The sequence below is a fragment of the Corvus brachyrhynchos genome, unplaced genomic scaffold (assembly GCF_000691975.1).
Source record: "Corvus brachyrhynchos isolate BGI_N302 unplaced genomic scaffold, ASM69197v1 scaffold148, whole genome shotgun sequence".
Lineage (NCBI taxonomy): Eukaryota > Metazoa > Chordata > Aves > Passeriformes > Corvidae > Corvus > Corvus brachyrhynchos.
Genome location: NW_008239785.1, coordinates 960,696 through 983,581, shown reverse-complemented (window position 1 = coordinate 983,581; position 22,886 = coordinate 960,696). Strand labels below are relative to the sequence as shown.

General features: G+C 43.1%; 1 protein-coding gene, 1 long non-coding RNA gene and 3 other non-coding genes across 5 annotated transcripts; 1 reads left to right on the top strand and 4 right to left on the bottom strand.

The window, feature by feature from the left end:
• The first annotated feature begins 180 nt into the window (after positions 1 to 180).
• Positions 181 to 18,200, top strand: NARF (nuclear prelamin A recognition factor). The gene is made up of 10 exons (XM_008640553.2): positions 181 to 286; positions 1,142 to 1,285; positions 2,907 to 3,039; positions 4,607 to 4,741; positions 9,060 to 9,178; positions 10,033 to 10,162; positions 10,824 to 10,896; positions 13,243 to 13,380; positions 13,942 to 14,099; positions 14,666 to 18,200. Exons 2-10 carry the CDS (start codon positions 1,157 to 1,159, stop codon positions 14,905 to 14,907), a joined length of 1,257 nt encoding a protein of 418 aa, XP_008638775.2. The 5' UTR covers positions 181 to 286; positions 1,142 to 1,156; the 3' UTR covers positions 14,908 to 18,200.
• A 953-nt stretch (positions 18,201 to 19,153) lies between these two features.
• On the bottom strand, positions 19,154 to 22,733 carry LOC108448875. Its single transcript, XR_001864933.1, has 3 exons — positions 22,469 to 22,733; positions 22,218 to 22,344; positions 19,154 to 19,528 (listed from the first exon to the last, which is right to left on the bottom strand). It is a non-coding gene; the product is annotated as an uncharacterized LOC108448875 (long non-coding RNA).
• Positions 19,367 to 19,438, bottom strand: TRNAQ-UUG. The gene has a single exon. It is a non-coding gene; the product is annotated as a tRNA-Gln (tRNA).
• Positions 20,396 to 20,467, bottom strand: TRNAQ-CUG. The gene has a single exon. It is a non-coding gene; the product is annotated as a tRNA-Gln (tRNA).
• On the bottom strand, positions 22,097 to 22,168 carry TRNAM-CAU. Its single transcript has one exon. It is a non-coding gene; the product is annotated as a tRNA-Met (tRNA).
• Positions 22,734 to 22,886: the final 153 nt, after the last annotated feature.

The following is a 22,886-nucleotide window of genomic DNA, read 5'->3' as shown; positions in this document are numbered from 1 at the left end:
GTTAACAAACCACCCAAAACTCAAACCGATGAAGCAGGGGAATTCCTGGGAAGTGATTTCCATCGTAGCAATTGTACTTTGAATACAGAGTCTCCCTGTAAATAACTCTTATCAGTGGTTAATGACACGAACAGTTCTGCAGAAGTGTTCTTACAGAATGGTAAACAGGCTTTGCATAATCCACGTATTTCATGTTTTGTTTCAGGAATGCAGTAAAAAACAGAAAAATGATGATACACAAAGTACATCTGTTGATGCATTGAGTTCAAATGATGGCTCTGAAGAGGTAATGTTCCTTCTAAAACCTGTATTAGACTATATTCTTTTGTTGTTGTGCACCCCAAAGAGGTTATAAGGAGACAACTTTAAAGTATTAAATATATTTAACAATAAACAACAAGCAGTTGAAAACAATTATGAGCTCTTGTAGACATCCCATAATATTTGAATCAAAAATCTCATTAAAAGGTGAGATAAAACCCCCTTACTATGCAAACACAAAACAGAAATTCTGAGTTCTAAAAATTTTGAGTACCAAAATTCTTATATGAAGTCTTCAGAACAGGGACAGCTTTTAAGGAGAAAAGAGGAGTTTTGTGGACAAAATATCTACTTACTCTTTATATTCAAGTATTCCTTCTCCTCAATTGGGCTGCAAATAGTGTCATAGCCAGGAGTATGAAACTCTTGATCTCACAGTGTATGTTCAGTGCAATTGTAGGCCTGTGTTTGTTTGTTTTATCTCATGGTACAAAGCCCAAGCCATCTTGCTGTTAGAGGGGCATCTGGTTAAAGAGCTTTAATAGTTCAAGGGAAAGTTTTCTCAGTTGCTTGGTGAGTTGATGGGGACTGTCAGTTCTGAAGCACAGTGCAAATGTGCTAGCATATGGACTAGGGGCTAAATTTAGATCTTTGTTTACACTTAAACATTTTGCAGTTTCACAGTAAGAGCTATGGAGGGCATGGAACAAATTATTTTGATTACCTGTAAATAATCTTAGATGTTATGCAAGTGTTATGGATTGTTCTGTTTTAAACCAAATACTGATACTGTGTTTGCTCTTCAGCTGGCTCATTGCAGAGATCTTGAAAATCGTTCGATCATTATTAAATACTCGTTTACTTCTTTTTTTGCCACCAGAAAAATGAGTTTGATATGTTGGCTAATGCTAAAATACTCCTTAGCGACTGCCTAGCTTGTGACAGTTGCATGACATTGGAAGAAGGAGCCAGAGTTTTCCAACAGAATCAGAAGGAGTTCTTTCGCATTCTCAACCTTAATAAGGTAAAGTGACCCAAACAATAACACACTGTTTTCTGTGAGGAGGAGGCAGTTACAGAATGACTAAGCAGCTTGATTTCCCAAGGCAGATAATGTGAAGATTTGTCAGGATATGCTTTTTCTAAAGAGGAAGTGAAAACTTTAGGCAACACAAATGTTAAAGTACTTCAAGTAATTTTGTACTAGAGTTGCAAGGTCACAGCACTTACTGTAAACACCAGAGGAAAGTTACTGCACCTGCAGAAGGAAAATGTATTGGCAATGTAATGATTTCATTACTGTACTAACAAATTATTCTGTAGTTCAGTGTTTATAGATATTCATACCTTCCTTACTAGGACTGTTCTCGGTGGTTTTGGTGCTAATGTATTTACATACAAACCTAGGAAAACATGTTTTTGAAAGTAGAATTCTTTTTAATATGTATACATTTTGTCCATAATCTTAGCAAACTGTGTAAGTGTTCTATTGCTGTCTTATTTTCTGCTTAGTTCTGTTTTTTCTGGAATTTGCTCTGTGTAGTGCTCAAATCTTTAGAACCTGGTATTAAATTAATTATTGTAGCTCTGCTCCAGACTTCTGTGCAAAAGCTACTGGAATTGAAACTTTTCCTTGATCTGTACATAGGTGTTATAAATACGGATTCGTTACACATTACTTAAATTTCCGTAGAAGGAGTTTAACTCTCCATACAGAACGATGTTGTCATATAGGAGAAAATTAGAAAAGAAAGGGGGAAAATAATCCTTTTGGGCCACATGGGTCCTGTTAAAGGTCTGAAGCCTCCAACAGCAAGGCAGTTGTCACAACTCCAGGGGTCCAAGTGAGGACAGTGAGCAAGGGGTAGTCATGAGCTCTTGAGTCAAGAGCTCTCCTTGAAGGGTCATTGCCCAGCACATAGATCAGTACAGACCGTGGCTCTGACCTTTGCAGGGTGAGACTTGTCTGTAGCATAGCCCTGGTTTGTTTTCCAAGGGTTCCACTGGTGTGGAAAATGTCCCAGCTAAAACACAAGCTTAATCTTCAAATAAATGCCACAGTCATTAGAGCTGCACAGTGCCACACCACACACTGCGTATTTTCATAGGATTCCTCAGTTCCCACAAATGCTGATTTGTGGAGAGTCCCATCTTGCTGCTTTCCCTCAACAACTGCACTGATAAAGACACAGGAGTCTTAACAAAAAATCAGATGTGTAATTTGCTGGGTTGTATTTATAGCTTCATATGCCCCTGCTTCTGTAAACATTATTTATTAATGTTTAAACATCCAGCTCTTTTCATATTTGCTAGAATATTTCATCCTACTAGAACATCAGAGGTGCTGAATGGCCCTTAACTTTCCTTACGCCATGTGGAAACCACCCACAGGATTGTCCTAGGAGGGATGGATTTCCCTGAGTTATATAAAAGAAACATCTACAGATGATTGGAGATGAACACTGTCAATGAACACTGTCCTGCTGCAATTTGAGGGTTGTTTCACAGGGTTTTTAATGATCTGGCCCACTGAAGCATAAGAGTCTTAAGGAACAACTCCAGGAATGGGAAAGGAAGGGAAAGCAAGGAGCCTTATCCTGTTGTCATGACATATCTTTTTTTTTTTCCTTTGTTTCATTTACCAGAAATGTGATACCTCAAAACACAAAGTGTTGGCAGTGTCTATATGCCCTCAGTCATTGCCTTATTTTGCTGCTAAATTCAATCTCTCTGTGAATGAAGCAGCCAAGAGACTCTGTGGTTTCCTCAAAAGTCTTGGTAAGTTTGGGTTTATTAAGGTGGTGAAGCAGAAAGGGAGGGATTGTTTTGGTTGGTTTTGCTTTCTCAGCAGCCTTCCAGTACCTGAAGGGGCTGCAAGAGAGCTGGAGAGGGCTTTTGACAAGGGCATGGAGTGAAACAGGGCAGGGTTAGATTAGATATTAGGAAGAGATGAGGGTGGTGAGGACCTGGCACAGGTTGGCCAGAGGAGTTATGGATGCCCCATCCCTGGAAGTGTCCAAGGCCAGGTTGGATGGGGTTTGGAGCGCCCTGGGACAGTGGAAGGTGTCCCTGTCCATGGCAGGGTATGGAACTGGATGAGCTTTAAGGCTCCTCCCAACCAAAGCTGTGCTGGGATTCCATTTTGTGATACTTTGTTATGCAGTCCTAAGGTGCCAGTGCACAACCTCGGTCAGAATTTGAACTCCATGCTCTGTGAAATTACAACTGACCACCAGTGCCACATACACCAGTGTGAGAAACAGACTGGAGACATTCCCTGCTCACAGTAAAGGTCACAGAACAGAAGGGCATTGTAGAGCTGGCTCCAAAACCTTCGCTACCAAGAAATCAGGGGGAGCTTAGTTACAAGCTTTTTATAATTTGAGGGTGAAGGTAATTCTTATTCTAAATTCCTTTCAGTCCTTTTGACACATTGTATCTCTAGAAAATTCTCAGTTCTGGTTTTTTCTGTCATTTGAAATTACATGCAAGAGCTGTTGTATCTGCCTGTTTTATGTTAAAGTTGTATTTTCTTTGCTCATTATATGCAAAGTTTTAAATAAAAAGCAAAAGCCACTTTGCTTACAAGCTTTTCAAGGGATTTTTAATCTTGGAGGAAGACAAAGGACAGTAATAAACCTGTAAACTATTTCCTCCCATATGTATCTATATATATTCATTTTTCATGTATTTTATGATGCATCTCTGTACCCAGCGTTTATTCTTCATCTCAAGGCATTCCTAAGTTCTGGTGGGCCCCAGTTTTCCTAGAATGCATTCATTATCTACACTCACTTCTGTGGGGATGTGCTCAGTGTTACGTAGGCATATAGGGAGTGTGTTGCTGAATGAGCAGCCAGAAGGTCTCTGCTGTGTTGGTGATATGCTCCTGTACCTCTGCAGACAGCTTGAGCAGTAGAAGATATGCCTCTCAGCTGGATATATTTTTTTGTGACTTCAGCATGTCTTGAAGAGAACACTGCTTTACAAGAGTCACTGCTTTACAAGAATCACTGCACGTCACCCAGGAGACGTGACATCCTGCTTAATTAAACTAAAAGTGATAGATGCTGAGTGGCAAAGTGCTCAGAAGGAAGCAGAGAAGTGTTTGCAGTGCTGCTTGCAGCATTAACCACTTGGTGGTCCTTTTAAACTCAGGATATAGAAGATGTTTTTCCAGTGTATGGCTTTTATTTATGGCTCTACTATTTGTGAAAATTTGCAGAGGGGAAGGAATATACCTGTTGATCCTTCAAGGGTTTTCATAGGCCTGGAACTTTGAAAGGGGTTTGTGAGGTGGAAAACATTTTAGTAATTCTCTGTTCCTTTCTGCTTGCTTCCCTAGGGGTGCATTATGTATTTGACACCACTATAGCTGCAGATTTCAGTATCCTGGAGAGCCAGAGGGAATTTGTGCAGCGGTACCAACGGAGGAACCAGGAGGAACATGCCTTACCAATGTTTGCCTCTGCTTGCCCTGGTGAGAACTGATTTATCCATCCTTCCTGCCCTTCAAACTGGTCTCGTGGTCATTGGAACTACCAAGGAGCTGAGGAAAGGGTGGCTTCCTTTGGGAGCCTTACATAACTTAGAGCATTTCTCTTTTGGTTTTGAGGGACACCAAACACACAGTATTTGTTCCCAGTATCACTGGTCACCCTGAGTCCATTGCAGTGCTTGGAACTGAGAATCAGAACTGGAATGGAGGAGTTAGTGGGTGCTGCTTGTGTGTTCAGACCATAAAGTTTAACAGGGCATTTCGTCATTGAAAAGAATCTTAAAGGAACTTTGATGTAATTAAACCACGACCTCCATTATCTTAAGCAAAATCTAGAACTTGCCACTTAAGCCTAGGGGAAAGTAGCAAGTGACATTGCTTGTGATGACTGTGAGATGGTTAAGTCTGACACTTGGAAAGTAATTGTCACATGAAATGCCACAGACTTGACTCGCTAAATGTCTCACTTCTGAGAATCTTGCACCTGAGAATGTGTTCTGTTATGAGCAGAACCTGCACTTGTAACAACTGAAAAGATGCAGAACACGCAGTCACTGTTTACTTTTTCCATTTTTTAGCACAGCACCATTTGAATTCAAGTAAAAAGTTGTATTCCTAAAAAAGAAGTATCAAAAAGGAGATAGAAGTAACTCCTTTGCCTAACATCCCCCCTCAAATTCACCCTGAAGTTCACAGTGTTGTTTTTCAAAAGGCTGATAAAAATACCAAAATATTTCTTGCTAGCTTTGAAATAACTCATGGGTTGCATTCGTTAAAGAAATGGTAGAGCGATGATGAGTTGCAGTTGGTGATCCTCAAAACCTGCTGTTGTCATTTATTTAAAGTTTAAATACTGCTATTTGAATTATACTTGTATTTTTGTTCTTTCTGTGTATTTTGTAGTGGGTTATGCTTTAAGTACTACATATATGTATTAAAAAGATAAGTCTCTTTTTTTCTGTTACTGTTATCTTAGTGTAACCTCTTATCTTCAGGAGCAGACATCCTATATATTGCCTTTTTTCATGTAAAACCTGTGCAGTTGAAACACCCCAGTTACTCAGTTTTGTTGTCTCTTATGTGCTTTAGGTAAAATTCAAAGACTGAGGATTTCTTTTAGAATTTCTGAGATAATTTTAATTTTCTTCATCTAGAAACAGAGCTCAGGTTATCTGCTGCTCTCAGTGGAAATACTTTAAAATAGTTAATGGAGCACTCTTCTTGTCCTTGTCTGGTCTGCATAAGATAATTTCTGGTTTCATTGCTGGTTTTGGTGTCAGCTCTCTGTTGTGATAGAGATGGTAACAGAAGCATGGGTGCTTTCCATTTCTGGGAAACTAACCCAGAATATCACTGTAAACCCATTTTAAAAACATGGTTTGTTTCTTTGTCAGCAATTAGAGAAAGCCAAAATCCCGATTAGTCATCTTTAAAGTGAGGTTGTTCACCGTGTTTCCTGACCTTATTTGTCTGAGTGCATTTTCTGTTCCTTCTTCTCCTTCCTCTTTCTACCCCCAGATTACATAAATTTGTCCCAGAGATGTTGTTTACTGGGTGTGTTAATCACCAAATGGTTTTTATATAGCTCTGTAGATGCAAGGTCAGTGTGAACTCAGGTATAAATGCTTTACTCTTTTTTTTATCTTGATGTGTGACTTTGCACAGACCTATCACCCTCTGCAGCACTCTGAGGTGTAACATCTACCATGGGCAAAGAGCAGAGCCTGCATAGTCCAGAACCTGAGAAAAGGTGTTCTATTGTCCCTGTCTTAATTGTTCACCTCCTGCTGCTCTCTGGGGAGAAAGGGAGCTCATGTTTGGTTTGTTTCCTGTTGAAAGAACAGTGGTGTGACTACTGATCGTGTATGTAATATCTCAAAGTAATCAGTTCCCTTCTGTAATGTACCAAGGTGGTGAGCAACATGAAACCCTTGCTCTGGAAAATCCAGTGTTTTTAAGGCACTGCCAGCCTCTGTGTACTCCCAGAAAAGCCAATGGGGCAGACTTGCAGCAGCAGGAAGAACATAAGTATTGAGGATTCTAATGCTTTTGTCCCAGTCAATCAATTTCCTTTTCCAGGAATGGGGTTTTACAGTAGCAAAAGTTTTCTTAGGTTTTTTGCACTTCCTACAGATATATAGTTGCATCTCTGTGATCTTACAATAAACCACCAAAAATAACATGTTCTGAGCTACATCTGCAAGAATTTATAGGGTGATTTATAGTGCTTTCTTGCTCTTTGATGCCAACATAAGCCAGCAAATGGCCAAGAATCCAAATGAATTTATGAAGGGTGTAGGTCTGGATGAGTGCAGGTGTACCCTGATATAAGAATAGGGTATCTGAGGTTTTCCCTCACTGTGGCTCTGGAATTCAGCCCTGTGATGAGTGGGCAGAAACAGCAGTGTGTGTGTGGAGTGGAGATAAATGCTTGCTCACCAAGGCTGCCTATACAATTAACCAGTGACTAATGAGACTAGTGATCTTTGGGAGCTGCAGCTATGAGACACTTGTTCCATCCACTGCAAGGACAGAAACAATTTAAGGAATTGCTTCAGACAATACCTGTCAGAAGTCTCTTGGGATTGAGTGAAATTTCCTTACAGTTCATGACTAGAATATCCAAAACGTTGCAATTCCAGGAACCAGCCTTATAGCAGGAGTGCTGGTGTGATTAATGGTTTTTACAATGGTAAGTACAAGGTTTTTAAAAACTGTCCCTGTTTCGTTTGAAGCAGTTTTTGTTGTTTAGACAGCACTTGAGACTAAAGCCATTTAAGCAGTAGGATGTACCTATCATGCCCAGTATGCTAATACAGCTTTTTACCAAGCACCAGTAAATTCAGTGCTTTTTGCAGGTAATGTCTTGGACTTAAAGTCCCAGTTGAAGGTGGTCATTAGGCAAACTTCCAATTCAGAGTCTGGCAGTTCAGTACAGTCCTGATGGGTAAATCCGTGGTCCTCAGCTTTTCCTCCAGCAGAAATGAATGCTTGTTGAAGATGGTGTATGCCTTGGAGATTTTTCATGGAAACCAGCTTGAAGTCTGTACATTAACAAGATTTGGGACTATTTAAACAGCTGGAGGATCCTTGGGTTTTCCTAATACTTAGCAACTTCTCATTTTCATCAGTAAAATTTTATTACACTGGGAAAATTCTTTCTCTGCTATAGAGAGACAAACCATCTGAACACTGCTTGCATCCCAGTTTTGTGCTGCTGTTGGCATTTGTGCTGTTGTTCTGACTTAAACAGTACCAGGTGTTTTTACGTAAGTGGTAATTTCAAGCTTAAAAATTAAGCTACAGGTTTTCCCCTTCCTGGGCAGCGTGTACTGCACAGCAGTTTCTCTCTTTTATGTAATCACTAATCTGCCTGAAGATAAAAGCACGATTTTTTTTCCACAATTTCTTAGCACCAAAAGCAACACACCTGCCTCAAAGGCTGGGCCTGACTCTCCTGCACAATGTAGGTGTCATGTAGATGAAAAAAAGCTCTAAACCCTTGCTGTGGAATATTCTGGGCTTTTCAGTAAGAGCTACAGAGCCTAAGAAAGAATTGCACACCCTAAATACCTTGATTTGCTCATTTGCCAGTGGGGAATAATACAACAGCTCTGGATGTTGGGGGTGCTGTGGGTATCTATAGCTTATCTCAGCTGGAATGCTGAAGGGATCTGGTGAAAGGGAGGGGGATTCTTGAGTAACTAAAGACAGAGTGTTGCATACAGAGAGATTTCAGGTGGTTCCTGTGAGTGTGGGGGTGTTTCTGAAGGTGTGGCTACTCTAACAATAGTAAAAGAAGCCATTTTTTCCTAGGCTTAATCCATATGCATCTTGTGATAGTGCTTTCATGTGACTCTTTGTTCTAGGAGGAGGCAAGCTGGGTGTGTGGATATTAAATCTCAGGCAACAGCAGGTTACAGCTAAGCAGCCAAACAGTGCATTTGTTGTAGTATCTGCTGATCCAAGGGCTGAGGTCTAGAAGGTCAAAATATCCCTGTTAGCTGGGGTCTTGTTCTTCCTGCTTTGTTAAGTCTGTGCATGAGGAAGGGGGGTAAACAGGTCATGAAGTCCACAGTGGCCCTTGGTCTAGAATTAATGACACAGTGAATTATTGATTAGAGCATTATTAACAGAGCCATAAAGTTTCCTGCAGTTCTCAAGGTGGGGTTTCCAGCCTGTACAGAAATGTCCTGCCTGTTGTGAAGGTGCCATCATTTTTAGGAGCTGTTGTGTGGCTGCTGCCCCTTGCTGTGCTTATGGGCCACTTCTCTCTACCTGTAATTTTTTGTCGTTCCAGGTTGGATCCGATATGCTGAAAGGGTACTCACCAACCTGGTGACTTCTCACATTTGCACTGCAAAGTCTCCACAGCAGATCATGGGCTCCCTAGTGAAGGGCTACTTTGCCAGGCAGCAGGTAAGTAATTCTGATTTATTTTTACTGTTATATTCTTCTAAATAGAAAAGATGGGCTTTAATACTGAAATACAGATCTTAGTGTATTACATTTGTCCTTTACTTGAAGAAGAAATGGTGCTCTGCTGCTGTACAAGTGCCCATGATGAGAAGAGTGTGCAAAGAACATCATTTCATACAGTGCAGTATGAGCTGGCAGCAATCCTTGCACCCCCAGTGCAACATGGATTTAGATATTTATGGGTAAAGTTAAATCCATAGTTGTTGAAGGTTTTTTTGTGAAATGCTGCCTGTGTAGTTCTATAGCACAGCCAAAACAGGAGTGGAGGAGAATAATGTGAAAATTGCCCTGTTATCTGGGATCAATAAAAGCATTGTATCCTAGGAACTAACCTTTTTATCTTCTCAAGTTTGCATGTTGAAAAAATTGCTGTCCTTTATGTATCATACTTAAATGGAACTGCAGCCACGTTCTGTAGGGAAGGGTTGCTGTCTGCACATGGACAGACAAATTCTGGAGGGCTTGCTGTGGGTGAAAGTGAATGAGTGACAGCAGCCAGGACTCTGAACTCCTAACTTACATTCACTTTCTAAGGCAATCAAAAAGCTGCAGAAAATGTGGTCTGAGGGAATAAGGTCCAGCCAGAAGACAGACTTCAGAAGTTTGTTGCTGATGCTTTGTGACTTCTGGCAAATCATTATCTGTGTGCAGCATTCTTTAAATTTACTGGGTAGGGACTTGTTCCTCATATTGCCTGCATGAGGTTTACGTCACTATTTTTTTGTCCTTGTCATCCTTCAAGCTGTCTTTTGCTCTTTGCTGAATTTGCATGTTCTCCCTTCTGTTTTCCACAGAACTTGTCTCCTGATAAAATTTTCCATGTAGTTGTGGCACCTTGTTACGACAAAAAGCTGGAAGCCTTGAGGGAAGATTTCTACACTGCCTTGTATAATTCACCAGAAGTTGATTGTGTCCTGACATCAGGTTAACTTTTTTAAACTTAACCATCTATAAATATAGAAGCAAATCACCATTTTTAGAATAACCTTTATGCCAGAGTTTGCTTTTTTCAAGTCTGCTTTAGTCATAAGGTTGGCTTTTTTTCTGCTTTAAAAATTAGTACATTTTTTTGTGCTCCTGGGAGTACAGATACTGCACAGGGAAGGCAGAGTGACACATACTTCCCTTCTAAGCTGCTGTTAATCTGAAAAATCAGGTATCTTGCCAGCCTCTTGAGGAAGGTAAAAGTTATGCAAATCCATACTTAAAATTATTGTCTGGCTTGTCTGTGGTCATTATTTTATCTCCACTGGAATTATTCCTAATTTGTGGCACCAGTTGCCTTTTGTTGAGGATCTTGTCTTCAGCCTTAGTGTCCATACTACATGTCCTGCAGTGTAGTTTGGGTATTTCCAAACTTGGCCTAACAGGCTGAGGATTTAAGCAGAGGTTGGGCAAGCTGAAGGCCCCTTTTCTTTGGGGCTGGAGGTGTCAGACTTCTCAGTTACTGGAGGGAAGTGACTGTAGGAAGAGCTGGAGAATGTGACACGAAGCACATGCAGGTGTTGGGACGTTGATCTGAAACAGAGGCATAGTGTGTGTTGTGCTTTGTGTAGAAAGTAAAATGTCATGTATTTTCCTACAGGTGAAATTGTCCAAATAATGGAACAGAAAAATGTGTCTATGAAAGATGTGACTGAAGTAGCTGTAGATAGTTTGTAAGTAGTTTTGTTGTGGATTGCTTCCTTATTTTGATGACAAATGACAAGTTGGTGCGTATTCAAGATAAATGTAAAGCTGCTTAGAAGAATGTTTTTTCTTTTTAGAGAAAAAAACCTGCCTCAAAGCCTGAGTATACCACAGCTTCACCCTTTATATAGTGACAAAACCCACAAAAATATTCTCTTAGATGTTCACTGCTATATATAAAAGTAATATGAAACAGATAACATAAACCTGCATGTACTGTTTAAATACAAGGCAGATAATTTGAGGTAATGAAGTTATACATTAACTCCTTTAAAATGTATGTCTTGAAGATTTGTGTAGCTCCTGATTTATATTTTAATGCAGTAATAATAGATTTGACTGTATCAAGCTCAAGCCTTGCTAGTAAGTGTGACTGACTGGGGGTGTTGACCCTGTTCAGAGCTCTCCTGTGCTCCTTGTGTAAAGCCCAACAGTCTGATCTGCCCCATCCAGCTGCCTCCCACAAAGCTGCTGGGACACAGTCCTGGGGCTGACCATCTGCTCTGGGCTCCCCTCTCTTTCACAGCAGCATCCTGACAGGAAATTTCCCCTTCCCCAATATGTTCATGTAGATTGCTGGAAGCAGCACCCTTTCAAGAAATGGTAATTAATTGGTTTTTATACTGAGGACAGCAGTCAGTTTTTCAAGATGAGATAAAACTGAACTGTGCTTTAGATGAGAAGCACACAAAGCATTGGAGAGGTTTTGTTTCCATCCCTTATGCCTGGCTCAGGGGGCAGCATGGGTGGTGTTTAATTCTCAGACTTAGTTACAGAGGCTGCTCCCCCTGATCTTGGTTCAACTGTGACAGATGTTCCTTGGTATCTTTCCAAAGGGGTGGTAGTGGAGCAATAAATGTGCTGTCTTGCACAAAACAGAAAGCTCTGGAAGTTTTGAAAAATCCTTTTCAGTTCCAGCTAGTATTCTGCTTGGACCTAGAGTGGAGAAATTTGAGTGGGTCAGTTGGGAACATGTTCACAGCTGTGTTTGTAGTACAGCTCCTATGATTGCTTCTAGAGATTGTCACACACAGTGAGAATGAATAGAGTTCTTGCAGGCATAATCACATAGAGACAGACATTTAATTCTGTATCAGAATCACCTAGAGAGAGTCTTTTAATTCTGTATCAGCCTGTCCAGTAAAAGGACAAGTTGTTATTCAGAATGTACCTGGTTTATTAGCTCAATTTATAGAATCATAGCATATCCTGAGCTGGGAGGGTCCCACAGGATCACCCAGTCCCACCCCTGGCCCTGCCCAGACCCCCCAACAACCCCACCCTGGGCATCCCTGGCAGCGCTGTCCCAAAGCTCCTGGAGCTCTGGCAGCCTCGGGGCCGTGCCCATTCCCTGGGGAGCCTGGGCAGTGCCCAGCACCCTCTGGGGGAAGAACCTTTCCCTAATATCCAACCTACCCCTTCCCTGGCACAGCTCCAGCCTTTCCTTGGGTTCTGTCACTGTGACAGAGAGCAGAGATCGGAGGTGCCCCTCACAGGGAAGCTGCAGATCCAGAGACTGACCTCAGTCTCCTCCAGGCTGAACAAGCCAAGTGCCCTCAATTTATGTTGGAAAATAATTTTTAAAAGGACTAATCTGATAATGCTGGTTCAACCGTGAGATGTAATGACATAAATTTTTACTCTTCCGGGGTCTTAAAAGTAGATCTTGCAGAGAAATTTAAAGAACTTGAAGTCATCCTCTTAAGTCCCAGCACAGCAGCAATTTGTGATAAAGTGCTTGGTATTAAAAAAGTTGTATGAATAAAGTAACTTGTGGGGGAGAGGTGAACTTCCAGGAGATGCCCTTGGGATATGACCTCCCATTTTCTCTCCTGAACCACAGTGTGGCACTTATTTTCAGGGTACACTGTTGTAACCTGGTTGCAGCTGTACTGATTTGGTGTTGCTTTATTGGCACAGTGTTACAGACAAACAGTTTCTAAAGCAGGAGAATTGTCAGCAAAGACTTGTAACTTCTGAGGTACTTTGTATTCTCACAGGCAAAAATGATCATTTATTTAAATAATTTTTCCCCAATGGCTCTTGAGCAGTAAATAGCTGTTAACAAAACCTTCAGGTTGTGATGAAGGTGCACTCTTATAAATGACTGTTGCTTGATATTTCTGAACATCTCACTGCTGTCCTGAATAATTTACATTTTTTAAGCTGTAATAAATAAAAATGTTAATATGTTCTCACTTAGTGCTACAAAACACTTTCTGGTGGGGGAGATAGAGAAAGGGAGAAACACACTACTTTATTGAAGTGAAAGAATGAAATTTTGGAGTTGATCTTCTTTTCTGTTGTTTCCTAAGGTTTGATGACCTAAAGGAGGGAGATATAGTAAGGCACGATGGGAAGAGATCTGATGGTTACCTGGAGCACATTTTTAAACATGCTGCAAAGGAGCTTTTTGGCATGGATGTCAAGGAGATAACCTACAAAGCATTAAAGTAAGTTGGAGTTTTGAATCCTTGTTATGTAGAATGGGTGAGCTAGAACAGAGTAGGGTATTTTCAGTTGGAAGAGACCCACAGCAATCACTTGGTCCAACTGCCTGAGCACTTTGGGCTACCAAAAGTTAACGTGTGTTATTAAGGGCTTTGTCCAGATGTCCCTTAGGCACTGAGAGCCTTGGGGCATTGGCCACCTCTCTGGGAGGCCTGTTCCAGGGTTTGACCACCCTCTTGGCAAGGAACTGGTTCCTGAAGCCCAGGGACTTCCCCTGCTTTGATTGATGTTGCAGTGAAAGCAGCTGGTAGGCTATAAACCTGCTCTAAACCTGCAAGTCTCTCACTGTAAATCAGCTCCTGCTGGTACTCATTTTATTAAAAACTTACCTGCAGTTCCACCCCAACTTCTGCTTAACTCAGTGTAGAAAGTGGAAGAGTTCACCTTGTTCTCACTGTTACACTTGTTCTGTTCTCTTTAGAGCATCTGAATACAAACTGACACAGTTGGATTGTTCCTCTGGGAATGCAGGGGGTTAAAATGTTCTCTGTGTATCTTGACAGGAACAAGGACTTTCAAGAAGTTACCCTTGAAAAGGATGGGGAGACAGTGCTGCGTTTTGCAGCCGCTTATGGCTTTAGAAATATCCAAAACATGGTCCTGAAGTTGAAAAAAGGAAAGTTTTTATACCATTTTGTAGAAGTCCTTGCCTGCCCAGGAGGTAAGAATAATTGTGGATCCCCAGTTGTTCTGCACATAGATCTTGAATCTCAAAGGAAAGCTGCCTCACAGGCAGGCACTTCATTTCATTCCCTCTTAATTCTCTTCTTAATAACTTAAAATCTCACTATTTAATGAAGGGTCTAAAACACCAATTACAGGTGCAGGGTTGGCTCAAAAAATGATTGAGTTTTCTAAAATTAGCCACGATGTTATTTGTTCTCTTCTGACCTATAAATAAGTGCCAGCACTGTGCTGCCAAGCCTCAGAGGAAGTTCTCTGAAATGGTGGTTGTCAAGGGCAAGAAAAGACAAGGAACATAATTAGGGTCATTAAACCATGGAGAATACAGAGAAAGATTGTTGATATGGAAACCTCATTTCCATTAAGATGATGTTGATACAGGAGTCACTTTAGGTAAATACAAATTATAACAGCGTGGGGGGAAGTTTAAAGAGAAAACTTCTTTAGAGAAGTGTCAAAAAAGAATTCTGAGTTAACAAAGACTTTCTTTTCATATCCAATCCTCCATCACCTTCCATCTTTTTAATTGATTTTTTTCCTAAGGATGCCTAAATGGAAAGGGCCAGGCACAGACTGAGGATGGCAAACCAGACAGAGCCCTGCTTGCCCAGATGGAAGAGGTGTACACTGCGATTCCCGTCAGGCTGCCAGAAACCAACCTGCAGGTACAGAAGATGTACCAGGACTGGCTGGAGGGCATGGACTCCAAGAAGGTCCAGGACACTTTGCACACCACGTACAGTGCTGTAAATCAAAGCACGAGCAGTTTGGATATCAAGTGGTAACGGCTGAAGGTGCAGAGCCGTGCTGAGGTCATGGGGCAGCACCGGAACCCTCTGTGCAGTCACGGCCGCTGGGCACCGGCGAGGGGGTGAGTGAGGCTCTGCCCAGCTCGGGATTGTTCTTGGGAAGAACCACTGCTTTGCAAAACCACAGAAGTCTCCAAAAGCCCTGGTTCCTGCCGCTGTCATTTAACTTTCACTGTTTGTCATTTCCTGCCTACAATGGATTTCTTCATTCAAAAATCTGATCTGGCAAGGTGCATAAGCCCTTTCTGCCAGGGACAGGGAGTGTCATTCCTGATGAAGTTACTCCCTGAAGTGAAGGGTTCACTGCACAAAATGGGCTCCTCCAAGAGGGTGAGATGATTTTACTCCTAGGTCTGCAATCCCTGTCATCACAGGAAAACAGTCAACAGAAATTTCAGTATTGATGCAGTTGGTGTGAAGTAACTTGGGATTCACTTGCCTTGTTAAGGAAAAGGCCCTTTTAAAGGCCAAGTGAGTATATGGAGAGATGTAATGAATTTCTATAAGCCTTGTATCCATAATCCAGCAAAAAATACTCAGTTCCAAACTAGCCACCATTTCTTACTGATCTAATGTCACAGAATGCTTCACAGAAACTGAACCTGCGAAGCTAATGCTAAATGATTAATTTAAAATAGTTCCAAATAGGTTGGTTGGTACAAAAAGAGAACTTTCTTTCCTTGTAAGTTTTCTGCCAAGCTTGCAGCCAGGAGGAGTGGTGCTGCTGCTTGCTTTGGCTTCTCTCTGACAGTGAAACATGCCCAGATTGTTCTTTCATTTGTCTCTGTGTTGAAAGACTTCTGCAAAAAATAACTTCTGGGGTGCCTCTGAGAAAAAATACTGAGCAATGCTTGTGAGCTCATCAGAGTTACGATACATCAGCATCGTTAATTTTGATGCACTTATTTTTATAAATAGCTATAGAGGTTCATTTAACAGACATTGTGAAGTGGTACTGCCATGCAGCTTGTCTGCAACTTCCCCAGTTGTCAGAGAGTTATTCAAGAATGTGATGGACAAAAGAAATTAGACTCCTGCCAGACTTCTTCAGATTTTCCTGGTAGCATCAGATCTGTTCACGATTATTGGCTGTTGGAAGCTAGCAAAGTTCTAGCTTTCCTTATGCAGCCTGAAAGTGTGGATGGGCTTTTTTAACCATTTAATGCAGTTTGAATGAATCTTCTTGAAAATTTCTTTAATACTACAACTGCTTGTGTGAGTAAGAAATCCTGCAAAAACCTGTGTGTGTTTGAAATGCACATTTAACTTGGACACAGGGGAATGGGATACAGCATCAGGGAAGGTGGGGCAAGACCTGGCATTGGCTAGACCAGGGAGGCTGAAAAGGAGAGACACAATGAAGTGTCACCCTGCTGACAGGAAATAGCTCTCTTAATTGTGAAGCTGTTAATAATTGCAGCTTTCCATTGGACCTCCACCTAAATAACAAACCACTGTGCTTGGAGGGAGGTTTTCTTTCAAGTGCAAATGAATTAGATTACTGCACTACCTGAATGCCCACAACGAGATTATGCCCATGAATTAATAAATCAGCCTTTGCAAGTTGTTCTTTGTGGTAAGAACATGATGCTTAACGTGGTGCAATATCAGAACATCGACAGAAATCTACCTCTGTACGGGAAGGGGGAGTCCAGGAGCCGTGGGAAGAGCTGTGTGTAGCTGGAACTGTAATAGATGTCTGCTAGAGAAAGATGGGGGTGTTGTGTGACATTTCAGAACAGATTACTTTCAGAAGCAACATACACCACCTTCGGTCTGATTTTCTTTATCTGCCATCCTCCAAAAACTCCACCGGAATTCTAACGTAATAAAGTGGTCCTGTTCTGTTTGTATAGGCCTGTTTCTCTGTATACATGGTTTGTAGCTGGATGCATGTTTAAATTATATCACTGCTGCTCTTTGTACAGTGTGCTTATTTTTTTATGTGCTTCTACTGGGTGAAATGGTACAAAACCAGTTTGCTTTTCTGAGGAGATCTGCAGTAATCTACACAAGAGCTGCCTTGCTGTTCTGAAAGCAGAGCCCTGAACTGTTTGTACAATGTGATGGACCCTCCCCAGGGCTGGGTGGCACCTTGGCCAGTGTTTGCCTGCTGCACTGAAGGGCTTCGCTCCCTGTGCCGCTGGGGGACCCCAGGAATGGGCTGGGCAGTGGGTGAAATAAATCTGCTCTGCTCCCACTGCAAGGGAAATCAATGGCTCAGTGTCTAATACAACCTGTTTCAGTTGCATCCACCATTTCTTCCATCTGCTCAAGTGTTGTAACCTATTGAGGCAGTCACAGTGCAAAGAGCTGTTGATGATTTGTCTGCTTCAGAATTCTTTTTTAAAGACAAGGAAGGCATCTAACTGAGCTTGTAGTGGCTACACAGAATGTATTATCATTAGTGACCGAGGTAACTGACACTCGCCTAATTTTTCTTGTCAGCTTTTGTTTTATAAGACTTTTTGGAGTAAAATGTTTTAGTTTTTTAAAGGCTTTTTCTTGAAAGTGCCAGTCTAAAAGGAAAGGAAAGTTCTATCCCTTAAGACTTTCCCCCTTCACCTGCTTTCACTGAAATTTTAACATATATCAGACAACCTTGTTGCAGCTTCATATATAATGAAATACTTGCCTGAGGTTTGATTCTGGCTTTTAAATCTGCAGTTGCAAAGTCCGTTATTGCTGGCAATACGTGTTTGTAGCCATACTTCTGAAATTACAAAACTATTTAGTTCCCTGATTGGATTTTGGCTACTAATAATTTCTATTGCTACTGTCTTTTCAGCAACAGGAAAAGCTCCTGACATGGCCACAGCCATAGTGCTTTACCACTCCCTTGAATATTGTGCTGAGACAAGAGGATTTTTAGAGAATTATAAACTGGAGGGATTGTGGGAAAGGAATTAGACACATTAAATGAATTAATAAAATTGTCTTGGGATGTTCCTGACTTGAGCATGTCAGGTGCTGGATTCTTGGGGTTATACTACTTTACTCTGAGAGTGCTCCAGCGGGTTGCCAAGTCCCTTTGCCTGGTGCAGGAGGTTTCCCTCAGCCACAGCACCTGTGTGTGTCCCCTGTGGCCAATGACCTGGGCAGCCCCGGGCTGTGCTCTCCCCCAGAGTAATGCACGTATCCACATGCAGCAGTCTCAGCTGGATTATATCTGGATGATGTTCAATTACCCAAATTTCGGTGCTTTGTTTTCAAATGCAGCATGACCATGAGTTGTCGTCAATAAATCTCGGTACTCAATTCTGCGCTGATTCTGTCTCGTGTAAACTCTTTCAGTACACCTGGTTCCACACAGGAGCTTTGTCTAGGGCACTGAGCAGGAGTGCTGGCCACATCTGTGGCACCAATGCTGCATCAACACTTTATGGGAGCTCTGGATTACAGCTGCACCTCAGACTCTGGTAAATGAAAGGAGAAAGTTGCCAGATTGCTGTAGGAAATGGTAATTTGCTCTCTAGAATTGTAAATTAATATATTGAATCCTTGCAAGGCAGACAAGCCTCTGTGGCTTTAAAGCTTTTGTGCCTGGGGACAATGCTGTTGGTGCATGAAGCCAGCCAGTGAGAGTTGTGCTGAGGTTACTGCATAGAGTGGGTTAAACACTGGTGCACAGGGAAGGATCTTTATTTCTGTGTGGCCTGATCCAGCAGTTGGGGAAAGGATGAAAGTTAGCCCTGACATAGACAAGGGATTTTTTTCATCTGGAGGTTATATGAAAATTTAATGAATTGAGCAAACATTTTTGTATGTTCCTTGAGCAGTTGGGACCTGGATTTCTACTAAATTATAACTCCATTTGAAGGTGTTCTGTGGTTTTTTTTCAAGGGCCAGCAAGGCAGGGTTACCTGGTCAGAGGAAAAGCAGGAGGAGGAGGAGTTGTTGTCACAGAGCAGGCTTGTTCCTGTTGCTGTGTAAACAAGTGACTAGTAGGACAGGTTTGGAGGAGGGGAGCCAAGGTGTTAAGATGACCTTAGCTACTCTGGAAATGAAAAATAACCACTGGGGGGTTGTGTTAGAAAAGCAGAGGGAATATCTATTTAAATTGTGCATCAATCTGGTATCATATCCATTCCAAAACCACTGCATTTCCGCCCTTATTTTCCAAGTCAGTAGTTGGGTGCATCTGAAAAATGTCCAAATTCTGCACGTCTGCCTGGTGAAATTTTCCACAGTGTAAATGCCTTTTTTTTCCCCACTCCCCCCCCCAAAAAAAATACTTAATGTAAAACAGCAGTATAATACAATGAAAGACCTAAATAAAAAGTAATAAGAATTATTTAAAATCCTTTGTCACATTCATTGCGTTGAACAAAACTGGGCAGAGCGTGACGCAGTTCGGGTCACGGAAACGCCCGGAGCGTCCCCGCGGTCCGGTCCGCGCGCCGGGGGGGGAGGCAGGAAAAAGAAGAGGGGGAGCAGGTTCTACCGAGATTTGAACTCGGATCGCTGGATTCAAAGTCCAGAGTGCTGACCATTACACCATAGAACCGGGCGGTGCCTCTTCCTTCTTCCAGCCCCGCTAATAAATCCATAGCAAACAAATCCCGCTGGGAAATCGCTGTCCTTTCTGCCCTTGTGCCTAGGATGACCGACAGGAATTGAACACGACCTAAATATCCATGTTTGTCCCGAGTTTCTGCAATATTCGTCGTCTTCACAGACTCACGGAATGGTTTGCGTTGGAAGGGACCTTAAAGATCATCCAGTCCCAAGCCCCTGCCGTGGGCAGGGACACCCTCCACTAGCCCAGGTTGCTCCAAGCCCTGTGCAACCTGACCTTGAATATTACCAGTGATAAAGCATCGAGTTTCTCTGGGCAGCCTGTGCCAGGGCCGCGTCAGCCTCACAGGGAAGAATTTCTTCCCAATATCCCATCTAATCCTCCCTCTGGCAGTGGGAAGCCATTCCCCCTCGTCCTGTCACTCCAGTCCCTTGTCCGAAATCCCTCTCCAGCTCTCTTGGAACCCCTTTGGACACCGGCAAGTCACCCCGGTACAGTGAGGGCAGAAAGCAAACATGAACACTGGGAGAACATCTGCTGTCAGAGACACCCCAAAACCTCATCCCCGCCCCAGAGCTCAGCAGCTGCCACCATCTTTGCTGATGCAGAATTTTAGAACCGTGTTTCCACACAGGCGATTCAAAGCATAGAAATAAAAGGAAACAATATGCTGTGACGTGTCTGAGATTCTTCAGATGATGTGTGTCAGAAACTACTAACCTGGCTTCAATAAATAATAGATACGGGGGGGAAAAAAACGGGAAAATGTTCCCATTGGTTACTCTTCTGCTTTGGATGCGTTTTCCACGTGGCATGGGATGTTTATGGCATGGGATGTTTATGGCATGGGATGTTTATGGCATTCTCACAATCCATGAAAAACGCCTTGAAGTCACTTTCCACGGTTCTGAGCACCGAAGAAACCTGCCCGCGGCAAAAACGTTCAGGTTCCACCGAGATTTGAACTCGGATCGCTGGATTCAGAGTCCAGAGTGCTAACCATTACACCATGGAACCGCACAACGTGGTCCCCCGAGCCGCGCCTACTGAGCCAAATGCACGGGAAAAGCATTCCATACGATTGTTCTTTCCATGGATTTGTAACCAGAATCCCCGCCTTGTTCCTTCATGTATTCTGCACGTACTCGCTCCACGCAAAAATCCCACTGTTTATTTCTCACATTCTACAGCCCTGAAAACAATGCCCATTGTGAAGCGCTGTGGCGTTAAATAAGTTCACAGAGCCTTTCCCTCAGATCATGCGATCCAGAGGCCAAATACAGGCTTTCAATACCACGTGCATTGACATTTAAGTTTTCACGTTTGTTTTCCTTTTGCTTTCCTGCATTTTGTGCTGAGTCTCTCCTTGATATATTTGACATTGCCACAATGTTTCATTTAAACGGGCAAGACAGGGAAAAACTACAAATGTATGCAACGAGCTTGTTAAGACTAATTAAAGACACGGACCTCCTGGAGCGGGTCCGGACGAACGCATGAAGATGCTCGGAGGGCTGGAGCACTTCTATGAGGAAAGGCTGAGAGAGCTGGGGCTGTTCATCCTGGAGGAGAGAAGCCTCCAGGGGGACCCTGTGACCTTTCAATATATAAGGGAGCTTTCTTACGAAAAATAAAGAAGAAACTTTTTACCACAAGGTGCTGAGGCACTGGCACAGGGTGCCCAGAGAGGTGGCAGATGCCTCATCCTTGGAAACATTAAAAATCAGGTTGGACAGGGCTCTGAGCAACTTGGTGCGTCCCTAACCATGGCAGGGGGTGGGACTAAACGTTCTTTAAGGGTCCCTTCCAACCCAAACCACCCTGTGACCCTACGAGACCTTCCAATTACACTCGAAGAAAGGCTGTAGGCATCACACTGTGCAGTGCTCTGCCCGTCCTTTACTCGCACCCGCTGTACTGCGTGTCGCCAAGATTGTTTAGGAAAAAACAGCTGTCCTCGCACCGGCAACGCCACCGTCCCCCACACCCAAAAATAACCAGCAGAGAGGACGAAGCCGTCGGACGCTGTGCCGGCACACGAGGGAATAAAACCCAAAAACACTGTGCTAGCAGAGGATGGTTTCGATACGGTTCTTTACCAGATTTTTCACATATTTTTACGTGAAAACCCCAAAGAAATTCTTCTTCATTGGACCTAAATTACACAATCCTTAGTATGCAATCTCCTATGGGTTATCGATCCCTTTTCCCTTGATGCTAATTTGGTGCTCTTATCAATCTTTTCCCAGACCACGTGTCTCCAGCCACACCAGGCGGTAATGTTCATGTCCATTTATCTCCTCTGTATCTTCTGGCCACTCCCAACCTGTAGATGCATGTTAAACTCTCATAATCTGGGAATCTTCTTTTTGTTGACTGACACCGACCAGGCCCCAGCCAGCGAAACTCAAACCCTGGGTAAACAGAGTCTTTTGAAGAAAAGCTTCGATTCCCCTCCTCCTGGGCAGAGGTGAACAAACCCCTGACTAAAGTTAGTTAAAAAAATTATAAAAGTTGTAGCATTTCTAACAAAAGCAGGTAGTGGGGGCAGAGACAAGAGGAGCGCTATGGCCAGGGTTGCTCAAAGAGCTAGAGCCAAGCAGGGTAAAAGCTGTTGGGTGGGGCAGCATCGGTGAAAAAGTACCCTAGCAGAGGATGGTTTCGATCCATCGACCTCTGGGTTATGGGCCCAGCACGCTTCCGCTGCGCCACTCTGCTGCGCCTGAAAACGTTTTCCCCCGTCCCTCCTTAGAACAAACACGGCTACCGGATCCTCGCTCCTCGTCCCCCGTGCACGACCGCATTCCCTCGCTGTCCCTGCAGCCACGCGGTCCCGCCACAGCTGCCGTGTGCCGGAGATACACTCGAAATATGTAAGGAGTAATAGTCATAAGCTAAAACACAAGAAGCTTCACCTCAGCAAGAGGAAGAACTTCTTCACGCTGAGGGTGGCAAGAGCACCGGAACGGGTGCCCAGGGAGTGGTGGAGTCTTCCTCTCTGCAGACATTCAAACCCACCTGGATGCGTTCCTGTGTCGCCTGCTCCAGGTGACCCTGCCTTGGCAGGGGGCTTGGACTACGTGATCTCCAGAGGGCCCTTCCAAGCCGAACGATTCTGCGATTCTGTGAAACAACAAATGGCTTCAACTACCCGCATATCGCCCCTTTATTAACTAATATTAACTAATTTAGGTACGTCACCACGGAAAAGTGTCACATTCCCAGCTGCGCAGAGCCGAACACCGCTCTGAAGCCCGCCGAGGGTTATTGATACGGAACGGACCCGTGCGGAGCCCCCGGGCACGGCCCCCGCCCCAGAGTGCTTTGCGCGTATTTGCATACAGCAATACTCTTTGCATAACGCGAATTATGCCGGATTTTGGGTCTTCTTGCCCCCTCTCCGCCGGCCCCTGCCCGCCAGACTCTAGGCTACGCC